The following is a 17,779-nucleotide window of genomic DNA, read 5'->3' on the forward strand; positions in this document are numbered from 1 at the left end:
CTTTTATTACAAAATGGTATTAGAGTTAGACACAATATCTTTTAGTAATGAACTTTTATTACAAAATGGTATTAGAGTTAAGACACATGCAGTGTACAAGTATTAGAGTGTACAAGGGTGTGGAAATCTCTCTCTAACGAACATGTTTGAAAATTGTGAGACCGACAGCGATACATAACGGACTTGGGCTCTTACACTAATTCTATCCCATTAAACATCACGAAACGAGAATGTTTGGACATGTTCATGGACAAATTTGAAGGACATGTTCATGGACGAATTTGAGATCTGTTCATATGATTCACCCAACAAAATTGGAGTGGTGAAAAATAGAGGAAGGAGTGAAGAAGAAGAAAGAGGAAAGAAAGTATATAATGAGACAGGACATGTGAAGGAAACTAATGAAAAATGTAATAAATATTTTCTTATAAATAATAAAGAACAGAGTCAGAGAGTATCCAAAGATGCTTTATTTAAATTCCCTCACTTCCCATCACTCCTCCAACTGTCTTCACAAATTGAAAGAACCACTAAACTGAACTAAAACCAAACCCATTAACAGTTCAAAGATTGTTCATAAACCACAAGATTTACAGAAGAACCAAAAAATATATATATCAATATTCATGTTTTTCTATAAATAAAAAAGAAAAAAAGAAAAAAAGAAAAAGGGAACACTTACTGTATATCATGAATTGTGTTTGGTAAGCATGAATCAGGAATCCCCAGCCTTCTCTTTTTCCAGAATCCAATTTCTGGGTTCATCTTCTCCGCCGTTCTCGACGGTTCTGATTTGCAACGTGTCAAAATTAATGGCCGGGATGAACTTCCAAGCCCATCTTCATCATCCCCTGCTTTTTCTCGTTCGATAATGGCGGATTTGGTGATTCTTTCTGTGGTGGAATTCTCTATGTTCTGCACAAATTCCTCGTCTTCCTCGAATTCTAAGCCCCCGCTTGGATCTTGATCCGAAACTGAGGCTCTTTGGGATGTGGGTTTCTCAGTCTCGACTGCTTTTCCGCCATTGTTGGGCTTTGTGCTATGTTCCTCGTCTTCTTCTTCTTCTTCTTCTTCTTCTTCTTTCATATTTTCGTCGTTTCTCAGAGGAGAGCCCCAGAATCTACTCGCTAATGATGTCGATCGATATGGAGCAGATCTGCATCTTGTTAGTAACAATGCATTTTTGGGTGGCGAAGAATTAGAAGGAATAAAAGCTTTGGCTGTTGCTTCTTCATCATCGTCGTGGACGGCGGCGGCAACTTGGGTAATTGGGTTTGAAATTTCAGCTCTGCCGTAGAAGGGAGTTTCACGCGGCGGCGGCGGCGGCGGCGGCGAATCTATTTTAATTTTGGGTTTTCGACGGAACCCACCTTGGAAAAACGAGACCCATCTCTGGAAAATCGGATAAGAATTGGGTTTATTTTTTCTTCGAAACCAGGGACAAAACAGGGCAGCACGGAACCAGCAGCAACGGCGGCGCGTGGAGGCACATCGACGTTTGCGGCGGCGCGTAGAGGAGCGGCGAACTCGGACTTGGCCAATACAAGTGACTTTAGGGGAAGAAGGCTCTTGGGTTTCATGGGCGTTGTTCTTCTTCCTCATGAACATCATCGGACTCGAACGCCTTCCTCTGCTTTTGCTTCCCACATTGCTCCTCAAAAACCTCATCAATGGCGGCGGGAATTTCTCCGTCCGGCCCGGACTAGATATCGGCTTCGCCGATGGCTTCATTTTCAAAAACCCTCGTCCTCCTCCTCTCACAAATTCTTCTCCAGAGCTTTCTTTTGGTTCCTCTCACCGCAGTCGGCGCCGAGCAAATGGGAGGTTCCCGGCAGAGTTCTTCACTGGTAGAGTTAGAACTGAGAAGGCTTCGTTGCGCTCAGGAAATTTATGGGTTTTTCATTATTTATTTATTTTCTTTTTGTGGGGAAATATTTGTTTTGTGTGAATATTTATATGAGTGCGTGCACGGATGGTGAATCGAGTGCAGAGATTTTTGTATATTATAAGGTTTGGAAGGTTTTTGTCTGTAGGGGTTATTTGGGTAATTTCAAGTGGGTTTAATTTATTTATTTTTAATATTCATAAAGTAGCCAAGCCACCTATTAAATATTTCTTTTTTAAATGAAAAAGGGTATCTATCTAGTAGCCCTTTCAGGGCTAAGGTTGAATTTCCTTTTACATATTTTTTTTAAAATAAAAACGGTATATATTTTATTTTTTAAAAAATCGAAAAAGTCATACAAAATTACCCATAATATTAGAAAAAAAAGGTAATAAAATAATAAAGAAAATATGCCTGATTTGGTTTGAAAAAATGGGAGAAGCTTTTCCCACTTCTTTACTCAACTTCGTAATCATTTCACCTCATCCATTCATTCATTCAATTTTGATTCAACCCATTTCTCCCTTTTTCATCATCATTTCTCTCCTAAATCTTCCCACTTTCTCAACATTTTCATATTGTTGAGGATGTTAAGGATAATTGGGAGTTAAGGATAATTGGGAGTGAGTTAGATTGGTTAATTTAGTCAGAGATCATGGGTTTATAAGTGAAAAATACTATCTCTATTGGTACGAGGTATTTTGGAAAAGTCCAAAGCAAAATCATGAGAGCTTATGATCAAAGTGGACAATATCATACAATTGTGGAGAATCTTGATTCCTAACAGGGTAAAGATACCATTGCGGAGAGTCGTGATTCCTAACAGGGTAATACCATTTAAGAGCGGATGAGAAAAGAAAAAACAAAGGATTGAACTCAAAATATTTTCAGGAGATATACATTTTTCTGGAGAAATGGATAGAATCCATTTTTTGAAAGATTCTGGCTTTTATGCTTTGGTGGGTCTCCGAGATCCTTTCGATAACCTATGTTGTAGATTGTCAATCCAGTATTGCTGCCTACTATTATCAAGGCTGAACTTAATAAGAATGAGTAGGATAATGTCATATGAGATCGCATGTTGTAAATGTCATATCAAATGTACTCTTAAATTTTGTTGAATAAAGAACTCAAAAACACCAACCGAAATAGTTAATACTCTAAAAATACAATAAAAAAATCTTTAAAAAGTTAAAGTCTTTTGAGTAAACACTTTAAATATAAAATTATCCAAAAAAAAAAAAAAATGAAGCAGGATAATTATAATGAATAAATTAAGATATAAAAACATAAATAAATAAAAAAATCAAACATTCCCCTATAAAAGTAGAAGCTTTTTTTGTTTGTTTTAGGGTGGGGGTGGTTTGAATGCTCTACCAATAATTGTGATTTATTCACCTAAAACTTAGTCTTAAAATGGACGATTTAGGGCGTCAAATACGAAGCTTACGGGTGAAAGTTCAACTACGTAGGGTAAAAGTTATTTTCTTTTTAACCTTTTTTACTTTTTTATCCCCAAAAGTAACTTCTCTAAGAAAAGGTATAGGGTAATATATATATATATATATAATGTTTTCTTCTCTTTCTTTCCTTGACTTCTAAGTTTTTTAACCTTTTTGTTAAGCATCTTTTACGTTTAAAAAATCAGTATTATTAAAAAATAAAAGAATGGTTTGAGACATCTATGAGATAACTAAATTTGACCATTATACCCTTCTGTAATTTTTTTCTTTTTTGTATATCATGTGACACATGTAGCATAAACAAGCCACATGAACCTATTTTATTGAAATTAATTCTAAATTAAATGAAATTCAATGGTTTTTACATCAACCAAACCACATGGTGGATGGTAACCATTTTTAATACCACATGCTGCCTATCATAAATAAATAAACATTCAAATATCATTTTAGTCCTATATTTTGTTTTATTTCATTTCAATCCTTATACTTCAATAAACGTCTTTTTATTCAACTAATTTTGATTAAAATAAATAAATCCAAACGAACTAATTTTAAGACTTTTTGAAAATATAGGGGCTAAAGTAGAATAAAGCCAAAATACACGACTAAATTGCTATTTTTCTAATTCTATTTTAGTGTTTGGTAATTTTTTTAGTTATTTAGATCGTATTAAATAAAATAATAAACTAAAAATAAATAAACCAGAAGACAATATGAATAATATGAAAGAAAATTGTAATAAAGTAGACAATAAGCAACTTTTAGCAGAAAAAAACATACCTTTGTACACGTCAAGAAGAAATTCTTGCTTCTAGAGAGTAAGCGGGTACACGTGTCAATAAAATTCCAGCACAGCATGTCGGTGTCTCCTCCAGCATGGCAGCTTCTACCTCGACAAAGCGAAATGCCAATACAGTCAAATCATATAAAGAGAGTGCAAAACACTTGAAATCAGAGCAGCATCAATCACCAGTAGTCTTATTATATTATTTTAAGGATTGGAGAAGACCCACTTCCTCTTCGTTTCCAAACCCCACCAAAGAGATGGGGCTTCGGACTAAGCTAGTAGTTTCATCCTGCCGACAAGAACACAAAAAGGTCCAACTTACATTGCTGGCTTCCATCCTGGTGAGGCTATCAAACTCAACAGAGAATCATTCAGTCAAGTGCTCTATATCTCATATGCTCGAGTACGATCTCTATTGGAATAATCTCAACTGTCGAACAAAGAAATTATGAGTCTTGAAGGCGTAGTCAAAAAGTGACTCAACGTCAAACAAAGGGTGTACTTTGTTTGAGGACTCCGGAGAAAGGAGTCGAGGCTCAATTAAGAGAAGGCTATTCGAGGAATCCATATGTCTTAGCGCAAGCTCTATAGTGTATACTTTGTTCAAGGGGAAGATTGTTGGTGGGGAGTCCCACATCGACTACCTACGAGGATGATCATGGATTATGAATTTATAAGTAAAGAATACATCTCTATTGGTACGAGGACTTTTAGGGAAACTAAAAGCAAAGCCATGAGAACTTATGCTCAAAGTCGACAATATCATACCATTGTGAAGGTTCATGATTACTAAGAATGAAGTCCGCTTTGGGCACCATGCAGTTCAGATTCCAGCTCGACAATTTGACTCTCCTGCGGTTCAATAAGCAAATGGCAGTTTCTGATCCAGTTCAGCTGGTACAGCTCCATGCTATAGATAAGCATGTAATTCACTAGATAAAACCTTGACCTGCAATACTTGGAAGGCAAAATACCAACTAAATCAAATTAACACTAATTGCAAATCGTTCTATCAGTTATGAACCAAGATCTGCTTGAAAATTCTGAACTTCTATAGTTCCTGTGTTTCAAATTATTCATCCACCATTACAATGGAGATGGGATTAGTTGAAACATTAATGCAACAGAAGGGAAAAGGTGTGCACCATGAAAACTTAAAAGAATGTGAGCATGTAACCAGAAATTAGACATTCCTACAAGACATTGAAGGTAAATACTGCAAGTTCCCATTCTAAATACACTGTAGAACATACCAAGGGGGTGCCTTAGGCTTGGGTTAGGAATGTTCGGAGTCCAGGGTTAAATTCTTGGTCCTTTGGAGCTGGCCTGGGTGGGCTAAGTCTCCTGAAAAACAGTGGGGCGGGTGAAGCATTCAAAGATTAGTGGGATGGGTAATCAACATGAAGCAACCAGAGGAGACCCACGTCCTAATTATAAAATTAAACCAAAAAACCAAGAAGAATGCACTGCAAGAACATAGGTTGCATAACTAAGTAGTTGTTCATAAGAACTCCAACGTATGCAGTTCCCTGCCCATTAAAGATTGCAACAAAAAGACATAGCTCCTTGTTTTTCACCGAATTAGCTCGACAAACAACAAGCAAAGAGTTATTTTAGAATCAAGTAACGTTGAAGATTAGAAACAATCGCGAACTCGTGGTGTAAGCCAAGAACTAAGTGGAATTATAATTATGCATTTCTGTATTAAATGATCGCTCAAAACGAAGATAACCCCCTTACTTAACCATGTTTTGATAACTCGGTTATCAATCAGTACACTATTTATGTTCTATATCACCATATGATCTTGAACATAAGATAATCAGGAGGATCATTAGCAGTTGAAACTTGAAATAGTTCTATTGGCACTATTCTTACTCAGGAACTGAACAGAAATAAAATAGTTTTAAGTCAAATGATCATGATCATCTTACCTTTGGAATGGCAGGATTCACACTTGGCAGTGCCTAGTTCTTACTAGTTCCCTCTTCTTCAAACAAACAGAAAACCTCTCCGAACTCTTTTTTGGCTCCATCGCCAAATGTCTACCACAATTCCGCACTTCAACATATTTACCCACAGCTCCGACTCCTTGTTTTCTTCCGTAATGCCTTCAGATTCCTCTCGATCTCCGCAACTCTCATCACATTTCTTCGGTTCTTCTGTAGTTTCATCAGAGTTTACACCGGGCACCAAAATGCGCTTTGCGACCAGTCCGGTTGATCCTGCCACTGCCGCCGCCAGAAGCACCTGCCATATCGAAATCGAAAAGTAAAAATAGAACCGCAGAGTTGAAGAGAAAGAGAGAGAGGATGATTTCGAAGAAATGGTTGCTGGTGTGGTGGAGCGCCGCCGTTGATGGTCAGAGCCACCGCGACACTTCATCGAACTGATTTGGAAAGAGCTTTCAGAGGACTGTGTCACGCTTCCCGCTTTAAAGCGCCATCCCCACGATGGGATACATCAAAATTAAAATTTTCATTTTCAATTTCGTGGGCCATTGTATGGGCTCGGTCACTTCGTATGGCCCAATTATTTGGGCCTAAATTGAGTGTAACGAGTTTATAGTTTGGTTTTAACCAAAGTTTTAATTTAGTTCATTAATTTTGATTTATTAAAATTGGTCCCTAAATAGCCCATAAGAATCATATTTTATCATAAGCTTTGTTAAATCATATAACTTCCCTCAAATCATAGAAATTAAATTTATACCTCTCATAAAGAATGATAATTTATTATATAATTTGATTCGATTAACGAACAAACAGTTCACTTCCTAACTATGAAAGTAGCGATTTTTAAATTTCTCGACATTGTTGAAACTTTTTTTTTTAAAATTAGAAATATGGTTAAAGGGTATTTTTTATGTTTTTTTTTTTTTTCTAACTAGTTTAGAATTTCAAAAATAATTTTTTTTCAGATGAGAAAAAAAGAAAAAAAAAAACCAAAACCCCAATACACATAAACCTCACTCAATAATCATCTAATTAAGCTTATAAATATTAGGTTAAATTATAAACTCGGTCCTTTTAGTTTTGGGAAAGTTATAATTTAATCATTATAGTTAGATGAAAAATATTATCTACCAAGCCATAAGGACTATTTACGAAAGTTTTATCAAATGCTAAGTTTATGCTATCGATTTACGCTTAGAAATATCAAATTCTAGTATTTGATCTGCAAAAGGCAAAGCTGCTTATTGATCGGACCAGAAACGAACGGATCGACTGTGTATGGATCACTGGCTAAGGCGACTAAGCCGGTTGGCCGAAAGGAAAGTATCCTAATGAGAACTAAGAAACAAAGACATAGCATATTCAATCCAGAAGGAGATTTAAAATTAGGTCTATTTTAGTATATTTTAGTAGAGAAGATCCTCTGTACCCAAATAAATGAAAAACTGTGCAGGTACCTTAATAAAACATTTCAAACTATGTTTATAAATTGAAGTATTAAATGATCAATGTTTATACCTAATTAAGGCTGTCTATGAGCAGAAATATCACTGCAGCCAGTAAGTAAAGTCTCTTCAGTAATCTGCAATGGTGAATTGATCCCTTTGCAAAGCTGGTTTCTTTGGGTGTTTTCATATATCATAACCTGGTTCTCCTGAAACAACATTTTCAACAGCATTCTTGGCTCTCCTGAAACAAAATCAAAGATACAAACCCAATAAATTTACCAGAAACTGAGATAGCAGCTCAAAAATTGCAGCCATTGATAAGTAGAACACGATTCCTATAGGTGTTCGAATTAGCTTGCGCATATCTCGACTAAGGTTAGGAAATTGTTTCCTTATCCTACATATTTGACATGGAAAGTACTTATATCCTGCATTGCTGGCTATCCGGGATGGCTGCCACGAGAGCCAAACAGATTTCGACAAGTTTAGATCGAAGCAAAATCTCCCATGATTTGATACAATTACAAGGGAATGGAAAAAGAAAAGCGAGACATGTATACCAGATAATGTTTCTATGATGTCCCACATTGGTTGGGGAAGAGAACAAACCACCATTTTTAAGGGTGTGGAAACCTTCCCGTAGCATACGCGTTTTAAAGCCTTGGGGAGAAGCCCGAAAGGGAAAGCCCAAAGAGGACAATATCTGCTAGCGGTGATCTAGGTCGTTACAGTTTCTTCAGCCACACTGTTTGACTTTACTATCAGCTGGATTTTTCTTCAACACTACCCAAACAATCTTCAATGAAGATGGACAACATAATCTATTCCACCTAGTATGAGATATGGGTATCATAAATAAGCAAGCTGTGCCAGAACTCAAAACTCGAGAAGCTTTTCCTTTTGGTATATCTTTGCAATAGAGTAACGGGTTCATGCAACTTCTTATCTTTCTACCAACCTAAACATAACTTAATTGGTTAAGACATATACTCTTGATCAAGACCTCAAAATCTCAAATTCTTGCACCTCATGTGTTATTGAACGCCTAAAAGAACTTCCTAAGAAGATAGCCGCCATCGGTTGCAAGGAACCGGAATCCATGTTATCACAGTTTATTCTAACCATCGCTATCTATCTAGTGACTTTCTAATTCAAATTGGCATATTAGCATGCCTCAAAGCTCAACAACCAGTAACAAGAAGGAACATCAAACTGTACTCTCAAATCCTTGATACAAGAACGAAGATAAGAGACAACAAGCTAACCAGAGAACTAGAAATCGAGGACAGATTGAGAACTATATATTCTCTCTCAGATTCTTACACCCATCAAAATATATAAATAATTTAACCTTATAGATAACATAAGAAATCCAGCTTGGATGAATGATCGGGTTATATAAGAGTGTAAAATAAATGGAAAAATGAGATCCAAAAAATTAGGAAAATGCATTTCAAAAGCTAACTTCGACGCTATTTGGTTATTGAAACAAATTTGGCTAAATGACTACCACAAGAAAGTAGCTCCTCTCCCTATCGGGGCTTATGCACTCCACAACTTTCTTATCTCACGGGGTTGGGAATACTGAATTTAGCTGTCAACCCTAGTAAGCACGTGAAAAACCTTTCTCCCCTTTCTCTAATAATCTCGTCCGCTTTTGAAGGGGCCTTGGCCTAGCTTACTAAGCACTAGGAGCATTACGATTTGCAGCTCAAATGGTACCTTACGAAATCTCTATCAGTCTTATTTTTATTGTGCGCCTTGTGAGCGCGTTTGGATCCGCAAAGGCAATCGCTCCGATGTTCTCCTAACCCAAACCGGGAACGGACTGGAGGGAATCTTTATAACTTCAAGAAGTGCATGCAGAAAAAAGTGACACTTCAAATTCCCACAACGGCAAGTAAAACAACCTTTCGGGCTAGCAGAGATTTCACAAAATGCTATGTCCACTACAAAGACAATTGCTTCTTAATCTCCTATGATATCACCTTCAAACATTCTCTAAAAGAATTGATACCATAAAACATTCAATATCTGATCAAAGTAAAGTTTTTGTCATAACAAAACCAATGAATATTCAGCAGCTAGTGGTTACAATGATCATTATAAAATCAATGAGCAAAACAAAGCATGCCCGATTAGGCAATGTGAAGTTAAAGCACAATTTTCAATTTATATTACTCTAAGATTGAAAGATATACCTTCTCACATATCAGATCCCACTCGATCAATCGCACTTACAATCCAACTTTTCTCTAGCAGCTCTTGCATTATCATACTCAAATTTCAAAACATTGCTTATGTGAGAAGTGTCCTTGATGTAAAACTTCCTGCCAAACTGGCTCTCCTCAATCGCCGGGAAGTAGCAGAAAAGCACAGAATTTACAACCCAGAACCACAGAGCTCCAAGGAACATTCCGAGCGTAGCACCAGCAAAAACCTGCGCAACACTATGGTATCCCAAATACACCCTCGAATACATCGTCAAGAGAGCCAGAGACCAAGCCAGTAGGTTCATTATCCACTTGCTCTCAGTCCCCCATAGTCCAATTCCTTTATACGACAATAAAGTGAAGTATATAGCGAAGAAAAACATATACTGAGAGTGACTAGAAGGCCAACCATGCGAATCACACATTTCCAATAACGCACAAGTCTCAGGGCGAGCTTGCTGAACAGACGTCTTGATGAACTCATTGATGAATTGAGAGATTAGGAGCCCTAGCGCGAAGAACATACCCTGTAATTCGCGGCGGAAGATGAAGTGAGAGAGAAATCCACCGAGGCTGATGAAAACAGGGACTAACGATACCCAAGCCAAGAAATGGCCGAGCTGATCTCCCCTCTGGTACCGGACATGCGTTAAGGACACCGCCTTAAGTGGTGCAGTCGCCATGGAAATGGAATATGGCTAAACTTCAAGATGGAATCAGAGGTTAATACGCGAGATCTGAGTAAAATCGGAGTGATTTGATCAGAAGATTGTTCACGACAGAGAATCAAAGTGCGAAATTGAGATGAAAAATTGAAGTCCTGGATGGAGAAAGAAACTACGACCGAAATGAAAATCTACCAAAATTATAATAATCTTTATCTCAATCATATCCATTACTTTGTTTTCAAGAGTACTTGAATTTTCACTAAAAAAATTTATTATATCATTGATTTTTTTTTTTTTTAATTTCACAAAAACTTTTAAAATTTTCGGGCTATTTTTTAAATAGTTCGTGTTAATATTTTTTATTAAAAAACTAACAAAAATAATATTTTTAAAGTAAAAAATATTTGGATATTTTTATTAATTTAGTGTATAAAATAAATTAAAATATATATTTATAATATGTCTCTATTATTTAAGATTTGACTTTTTACTCTTTATAATAAAAGTAGGACGTGACATTGAACCATATTTTATAAATATAAATATAGTCCAGCCATAACCTGTAATAATATGTGATGGTTGTTTTAAAAGCACGTTGTTATTGAATAACATTTTCAAATATAGTATAATTTAAGGAATGATCATGAGTTTATAAGTGAGGAAAACCTGTAATAATATGTGATGGTTGTTTTAAAAACATTATTGAATAACATTTTCAAATATAGTATAATTTAAGGAATGATCATGAGTTTATAAGTGAGGAATACCAACTCTATATGAGACCTTTTGGGGAAGCCATGAGATTATGCTCAAACTGGACAATATCATACATTCTGGAGAGTCGTGTTCATGAGTCGTGTTCATCCAAATTAAAAATTGAAAGTTTATGTACGGTTTAATAACTATTTTATTTTTTTTACTAAAATTTTAAAAATATATTTTAATTTTAAAATTGTAAAAAGTAAATAAAGAAAAAAGAAAAATTCATAGGTATAATAAATATTTATAAATTTAATTAAAAAAAAAAAAACAAAAAAGTCGGTGTAATTACAAGGTCTAAAAATGCGAATATAAGAACTTTGGGCTATTTTTGCAATTTTTTTGCCCTATATTTGACGTTTAAAAACCGGAGGGAGCATTTTGCAATTTAGTAAAGAGGAAGAAAAAAAGGGAAAAAATGGATAAAACTGTGAATCTGAAAGTTGCTATGGCAAAACAAGGTAAATAACAAATCTTCTGGGGAAACATTTATAATTTCGGCAATTTGCAAAAGCAAATAAATAGCGGCGGCGACATTTGGTACTTGGCCTGCGAAAATTCCATTCGGACATTTACTATTGCGTCACAGTTCGATAAAGTTCCAATCCATTTGTTAGTTCTGCTCTGGAAATTCATCCCTTCAATGGCTGACGAGTGCTTGGCTTCTGCGAGAAGAGATCCAATCAAGTCTTCAGGTACGTTATTTTACTCTATTGGCTATCTTTTTAAGGATTGATTGCTATATTTGAATTCATATTGATTTTTTGCTGCTATGAGTTCGAATGTGAAGAAGATTAGTGATGCTGTTTCCGCCGACTGAATTTAGTGCTGTTGCGTTTGATATGTTAGTTTGCTTTTTGGATGATTAGTAAAGAAAGAGGAGATTAGAAGTTAATTTATATATAATCCATAAAGAATCAGTCCAGTAGGAGATGGTTTTTGATTTTGAAGAACTTTGTTCGTAACTAATGCTGAGAATGCATTTATATTCTGTTATCAGTTGGGAATGTTGCGGCTCATCGAAGACGGCAGCATGCGCTTACAGTGGGGAAGGAAAGAAGAGAATCGTTGATGCGTGCGAAGCGTATCTGTAGAATCGGGATTGGTGATGTTGCTGTCGAAAATGAAATGATCATGGACGAAGAGGTGTCAATTTTGGAAGTTCAAACTTCTTCAGCAGTGGACGAGCTAAAATCTGCAGTTGCATACCAGTACGTTGGTTTTTTCCTTTGTTTTATCCCCAGATTTAGGAAAAAAATTTCTCTCATGTTTCATATTTGAAAATCATACTTGGGTTACCTGTCATGCCACAACTATCTTAACTATCCAGTGGGAAGAATTGCTGTAGGATGAAGAATTTGAGAGCCATGAGGTGCTATTAAGTAGTTTATTTTCGCATACCTACTTGGTGATATTGGATTAATGTAATTAACCATCTAGTTTGTGTGCGTACCTTAACTAGATTATTGCTCCAGAGTTAAATCAAGTACGGCCACTATCTAGCTTTTTCTGAGGGTTCTCGTGTTTAAAAGCAAAACTGAAGTATTTATACCATCCCTTGAAGGCGATGGGTGCGGTTTCGTTCCTCAATACTTGGAATGGGCACCAAGATGGGGAATCATTTGTAATCGTGACCGGAATCTCAGATATAGAAAGAATGAACTGAATTGTGAAAAGCACATCAAATATTGTCTTACTTCCACATGCTGTTCATTTGTCTTAAGGAATAGTACAAAAACCTCTTATTGTCCCATAAGCCGTCAAAGATTTGGATAGGCAAAATGTTGGTTTGAGAAATTATTGAAGGTTGAAATGGACAGCATCGAGGATCGTTTTCATCCCCTTTGTTTTAGGTGAAGGGGAGATGGTTTGATCCTATGGTGAACAATAATGCAGTAAGTGATAAGCATTTCTTAATTCTGTTTGTGGTTTTTAAATGAACCATCCTCCACTACTGTTATTTAAATGACTGATGAATTAAAATGTTGATAAAATTGGTTTTAAGGTCTTGCTATTTTTTGAATTGTAGGGGAAAAGGTGCAATGCAGAAGAGAATTCATGCCCTTCGTGAGCTAAGACGCCTGTTGTCAAGATCAGAATTCCCTCCAGTTGAAGCCGCTCTTAAAGCAGGAGCAGTATCTCTGTTGGTGCAGTGTCTTTCATTCGGTTCCCCTGATGAGCAGGTCAGAAATAGCTTGTGCTTGTCTAAGATTGTGCTTTGATTGGTTTGAGTTAAGTGCACTATAGGTCCAACTCATTATGCTCGATATAGTTTTCTCACAAGGCTATGTCCAATCATGTCAAGTTGAAAAGGAAATGGAATAAGTGATTCTTTACTTGGTGTATCCTGGACGTGGTCATTGTCGTTTTTGGAATCTGATTGTCGTTGAATATATGTTCATTGACTGTTGAACTTACATGGCCGATTCAGCATGGATTGCATGGATTATCTCTATTGGCCTTGTAAAGTAACGGATTGTTTGTAGACAAATATTTGTTTTTAAAAACTCTACTTCTACACTGCAGTTGCTTGAAGCAGCCTGGTGCCTAACGAACATTGGAGCTGGGAGGCCTGAGGAGACCAAATCTTTGTTGCCAGCGTTACCCTTGCTCATTGCTCATCTTGGAGGTTCACATTACCAATTATATTCTTTTCCTACTTCTTATGAAAGCTGGCATCTCATATCTTGTTTCCAAATTATGGTTTTCAAATTAGCCGTTTATTTGATTCACTGTAATCTTCCTCTTACAATTACGTGCTGCAAGTATGTTCTCATTATTATGTATGATTATTAGCCCTGCCGTTATATGCATCTGATCACTGGTTGGCCAACTGCAACAGGCAGACTTAGTCTGTACTGGCTTGTGTAGTTTAATGTAGCCGAGGTAGTTTCTTAAAATTTTGAATATTTACAAGGCTATGAAAAATTGGGTTCATTCTTTGCTTCATTTTGACTGTACTTTATTGTGCAGAAAAAAGTTCTCTGCTTGTTGCAGAACAGTGTGCATGGGCATTGGGAAATGTTGCTGGTGAAGAAATGGAGTTAAGGAATATTCTGCTTTCTCAAGGAGCTTTACTGCCACTTGCAAGAATGCTGTTTCCAAACAAAGGTTCATCTGTTAAAACAGCTGCTTGGGCACTATCCAACTTAATTAAGGTTTTTTGTTTTCTATTACTAGCATTACAAGCCTTCTCTGTGCGCAACTACATGAGGTCATTCACGAACTATGTCCTCTTCTGTTTTCTCATGTAGGGACCGGATTCCAGGGCTGCTACAGAACTCATTAAAATTGATGGGGTGTTGGATGCAATTATTAGACACTTGGGAAAAGCGTAAGTGTAGCTATCAATTTGGGGGTTCATATATTTTGATAAAAAAAATGGATTTAATATAATGATTGATTTGTCCCTCTTATGTATCTCGACTTATTTTCTCTGTCATTAAGCTGTCTCTGTGCAAAATGATACTGTATCTTCGATGGTTATCTACATTTCTGGAGGATAGTTATCACTAACCTAGGTAGAGATAAGATTTTGGAACATGCAAATTTCCCTTGCAATCATTATAATTGTCTAACTCAAGAGAAGATATCCTGTCCTCAAGACCTTGTTTATATAATGGTAATACTGCTGCTATTTTGTTGTGGAATATTTCTAAGATTGTTTAGATGGACAGGGTTTTAACTATATTCAAAATTACAAAGTGCAGGGATGATGAGTTGGCAACTGAAGTTGCATGGGTAATTGTGTATCTTTCAGCACTCTCAAATGTTGCTACCAGTATATTGGTGAAGAGCGAGGTTCTCCAACTACTTGTAGAAAGATTATCAACATCAAATAGTTTGCAATTGCTTATTCCGGTAATGTCAAACAATGTCTGTATTCTAAGATTCACTTTTCTGATTACAGGCTAATTTACCGTGCATTATCACGAGATGCCTAACGTACTTTCGTGAAGGTGTTGGTTATCTCCTTTTCTCTTTCAATGGCCTAACTTGAGTTGTCCACGACTCCCCCTTTCAAGCTTTTCTTTCCTGATTAATTATGGTTGTAGTTTTAAATTTAAAAAAAAAAAAAAAAAAAAAAAAAAAAAAAANAGGCCATTATCAATGAGTCATAATTTCTATTGATTATGTAAGTAACATAGTTGCAGACGTTTTCCTTTCCGTTTGGTTCTTCTTTAACATAGAAATGATGTAATTTGCCTGGATCAAGTTAATTGCCTGATGAGAGCTTTATAAATGATTCCATATGTTTCATGGTATGGCTACTAGGAGAATACCTCCTTATGTTTTCCTCTTCTGAAAAAGATTTCGAAGCTGTAGTTGAATTGCTTATTGTTTTCAGATCCACTGTGTAGAGTATACATTAACACTGTCTTCTAGTTGGATATTCTTTGTAGCGATTCAATGTTTTTGATCAATTATTTTGTGGGTTTTTGATTATCTGAAAAATGATGTCTTAAATAGGTGCTTCGAAGTTTGGGCAACCTTCTGGCTGTGGATTCACATACAATTTGTAATGTTCTCATTCCTGGACGTGAAATTACAGGCAAGTGGTTTACTTTTTTCTCTTGCTAGGAGGGTATCACAATACTCAGACTCCAATGAACAACAAATGAGGAAATAATGATAGTGACTAGTGAGATTTGAATAGAATACAAATTTTTTTTCAGGTAGTGTTTTAGAAGTCCTGATAAAATGCTTGAAAAGCGAACACCGAGTTTTGAAGAAGGTATATTTCACTACTTCGTAAAATATTACCATCTCCGCACAGTTTCTGGACTTTTGAGTTTCTTATCTGAACCCCTTCTGTAACGTGCAGGAAGCATCTTGGGTGTTGTCTAACATTGCTGCGGGCTCGATGGAGCACAAGCAATTGATATATATGAGTGATGCAGTACCCTTGTTAATACGCCTTCTTTCATCCGCACCATTTGATGTACGAAAGGAAGTAGCATATGTACTGGGAAATCTCTGCGCTGCGCCTGATGAAAGTGGAGAAGGAAAACCAAAATTGCTTGTTGAGAACTTGGTTTCTCTTGTTGGCAAAGGATGCCTTCCGGGTTTCATTGACTTGGTAAGATCTGCTGACACGGAGGCTGCAAGGCTAGGATTTCAATTCTTGGAGCTGGTGAGTATATCTGATTGTTCATATACAGTGTTCAAATTGGTATTCTTCTCGTTTGTTATTTGTCACAATTGTTGGGCTCTGCTGGGTTAGAATTACAAAGCATCTCTTCTTTCCCTCACGTAATTTAATCCTGTATGTCATCTTTTTCTTCAAACTGAGGACGTTGACCGTCTCTTCGGGGCGGAGCTAGGAAAGAAGGGAAGCATTTGGCCCCATAGCTCGTCTCTTTTATATGTGTTTCTTACTATTCTCTTAAGATCCATCTAGTTGGTGGCGTCCGTTCAATTGGTGTCCTCGACTAGGTGGTTAGAGATTTGAGTCCTCTTTGTTATTGTTTGGTTATGAACTTTTTACATAAGTTTTTGAAAATGAAAAAAAAAAAAGTTTCCAAAATGATGAGAAAACGAACACGATTTTAAAAAACCGAATAGTTATCAAAGGCAGCGTTAATATTGAAGAGGACTTCTAGAAAAGTCCTTGTTCTACTCCATAATGATCATGCATTTTCTTGTCTATCCAAAGGTATTAAGAGGCATGCCAAATGGGGAGGGCCCAAGGCTGGTTGAGCGGGAGGATGGCATCGAAGCAATGGAGAGATTTCAGTTTCATGAAAACGAAGACTTAAGAAATATGGCAAATCGTCTGGTCGACATGTACTTCGGCGAGGACTACGGTCTCGGTGAGTAGGCAATTTGTGGTTTTTAAGATTTAGGCTCACTGTTTTCATAATCACAATTACGTACTTGGTCATTATCGAGCGCTTTTCGCTCCATCTATCAGCTACTTTATGAAATCCATCATCCCAGGGAGGAAGATGGAATTGAGCTTTGTGTAATATCATCATTTTTTATTTGCAAGTTTTCTGATGAGGTTGGCCAGAGCATGTGTTGAAAAGTGTTTATTAGGAGGGAAATGGTTTGCAAAATTGTGTGTAGTTGACATGGGATTTTGAAGTCCCTTTTCATCTCAATTGAACTCTTCTTTTTTCACAATAAGTTATAGAACCGATGGTTTATGGATTCTTCTTGGGTGAGGTATGTTAAATTTTAACTATACTATTTGAATTTTTAATTTTAGGATTTATATTTATTTCGAATTTTCAGCTCAAAATTAGTTTTGAACTCATCGAGTATTATTAGGGTATCATTCAATTAGCTAAAAATCTTTGACCAAGACTAAGAAGTTTTATAACAAAATGTTCGTTGTTAGTCGATATTGTCCCCAAATGTGTCCACATGAGAGAGATTTTCGCACCCTTGTAAGAAATGTTTTGTTCTCCCGGGATTTCACAAGTTTTGAATCTATTCACTTTATGTGTACTATAATAAATAAAAAAATTAATCGATTGGTTGGTTTTGGATCTATTCACTTTACATGTACTATGATGAAAAAAAATTAACCGAATCTCTGTGACTAATAATGTAAAATTATAAAATGCAAAGATTAATCACATTAATTATATTT

General features: G+C 36.2%; 3 protein-coding genes across 4 annotated transcripts; 1 reads left to right on the forward strand and 2 right to left on the reverse strand.

Moving 5' to 3' along the window:
- Positions 1-455: 455 nt before the first annotated feature.
- Positions 456-6,536, reverse strand: LOC111799794. Its single transcript, XM_023683273.1, has 6 exons — positions 6,073-6,536; positions 5,392-5,482; positions 4,907-5,087; positions 4,461-4,782; positions 4,132-4,237; positions 456-1,844 (listed from the first exon to the last, which is right to left on the reverse strand). The coding sequence occupies exon 6, from the start codon at positions 1,729-1,731 to the stop codon at positions 679-681; it is 1,053 nt and encodes a 350-aa protein (XP_023539041.1). The 5' UTR covers positions 1,732-1,844; positions 4,132-4,237; positions 4,461-4,782; positions 4,907-5,087; positions 5,392-5,482; positions 6,073-6,536; the 3' UTR covers positions 456-678.
- Positions 6,537-7,467: 931 nt separating this feature from the next.
- Positions 7,468-10,631, reverse strand: LOC111801127 (lipid phosphate phosphatase gamma). The gene is made up of 2 exons (XM_023685112.1): positions 9,743-10,631; positions 7,468-7,782 (listed from the first exon to the last, which is right to left on the reverse strand). The coding sequence occupies exon 1, from the start codon at positions 10,435-10,437 to the stop codon at positions 9,769-9,771; it is 669 nt and encodes a 222-aa protein (XP_023540880.1). The 5' UTR covers positions 10,438-10,631; the 3' UTR covers positions 7,468-7,782; positions 9,743-9,768.
- Positions 10,632-11,571: 940 nt separating this feature from the next.
- Positions 11,572-17,336, forward strand: LOC111801023 (importin subunit alpha-9). Of its 2 annotated transcripts, XM_023684979.1 has the most exons (11): positions 11,572-11,876; positions 12,182-12,392; positions 13,211-13,364; positions 13,708-13,810; positions 14,155-14,339; positions 14,436-14,515; positions 14,892-15,042; positions 15,652-15,733; positions 15,858-15,916; positions 16,007-16,315; positions 16,838-17,336. In XM_023684979.1, the coding sequence occupies exons 1-11, from the start codon at positions 11,825-11,827 to the stop codon at positions 17,000-17,002; spliced, it is 1,551 nt and encodes a 516-aa protein (XP_023540747.1). In that variant the 5' UTR covers positions 11,572-11,824; the 3' UTR covers positions 17,003-17,336. The 2 variants fall into 2 exon arrangements, with proteins under 2 accessions (XP_023540747.1, XP_023540748.1); XM_023684980.1 differs by lacking the exons at positions 11,572-11,876; positions 12,182-12,392 and adding an exon at positions 12,429-13,076.
- The last annotated feature ends 443 nt before the right edge of the window (positions 17,337-17,779 follow it).

The sequence above is a fragment of the Cucurbita pepo genome, chromosome LG08 (genome assembly GCF_002806865.2).
Source record: "Cucurbita pepo subsp. pepo cultivar mu-cu-16 chromosome LG08, ASM280686v2, whole genome shotgun sequence".
In the NCBI taxonomy this organism is placed as follows: domain Eukaryota; kingdom Viridiplantae; phylum Streptophyta; class Magnoliopsida; order Cucurbitales; family Cucurbitaceae; genus Cucurbita; species Cucurbita pepo.

What these genes read in the sequence shown, in the direction of transcription:
- LOC111801023 (XM_023684979.1), top strand. Translation starts at nt 11,825, where the DNA reads ATGGCTGACGAGTGCTTGGCTTCTGCGAGAAGAGATCCAATCAAGTCT. An exon ending in GTTTGCAATTGCTTATTCCG is followed by an intron (nt 15,043 to 15,651) that starts GTAATGTCAAAC and finishes TGTCTTAAATAG; the next exon opens with GTGCTTCGAAGTTTGGGCAA. An exon ending in AACACCGAGTTTTGAAGAAG is followed by an intron (nt 15,917 to 16,006) that starts GTATATTTCACT and finishes TGTAACGTGCAG; the next exon opens with GAAGCATCTTGGGTGTTGTC.
- LOC111799794 (XM_023683273.1), bottom strand. Translation starts at nt 1,731, where the DNA reads ATGAAGCCATCGGCGAAGCCGATATCTAGTCCGGGCCGGACGGAGAAA.
- LOC111801127 (XM_023685112.1), bottom strand. Translation starts at nt 10,437, where the DNA reads ATGGCGACTGCACCACTTAAGGCGGTGTCCTTAACGCATGTCCGGTAC.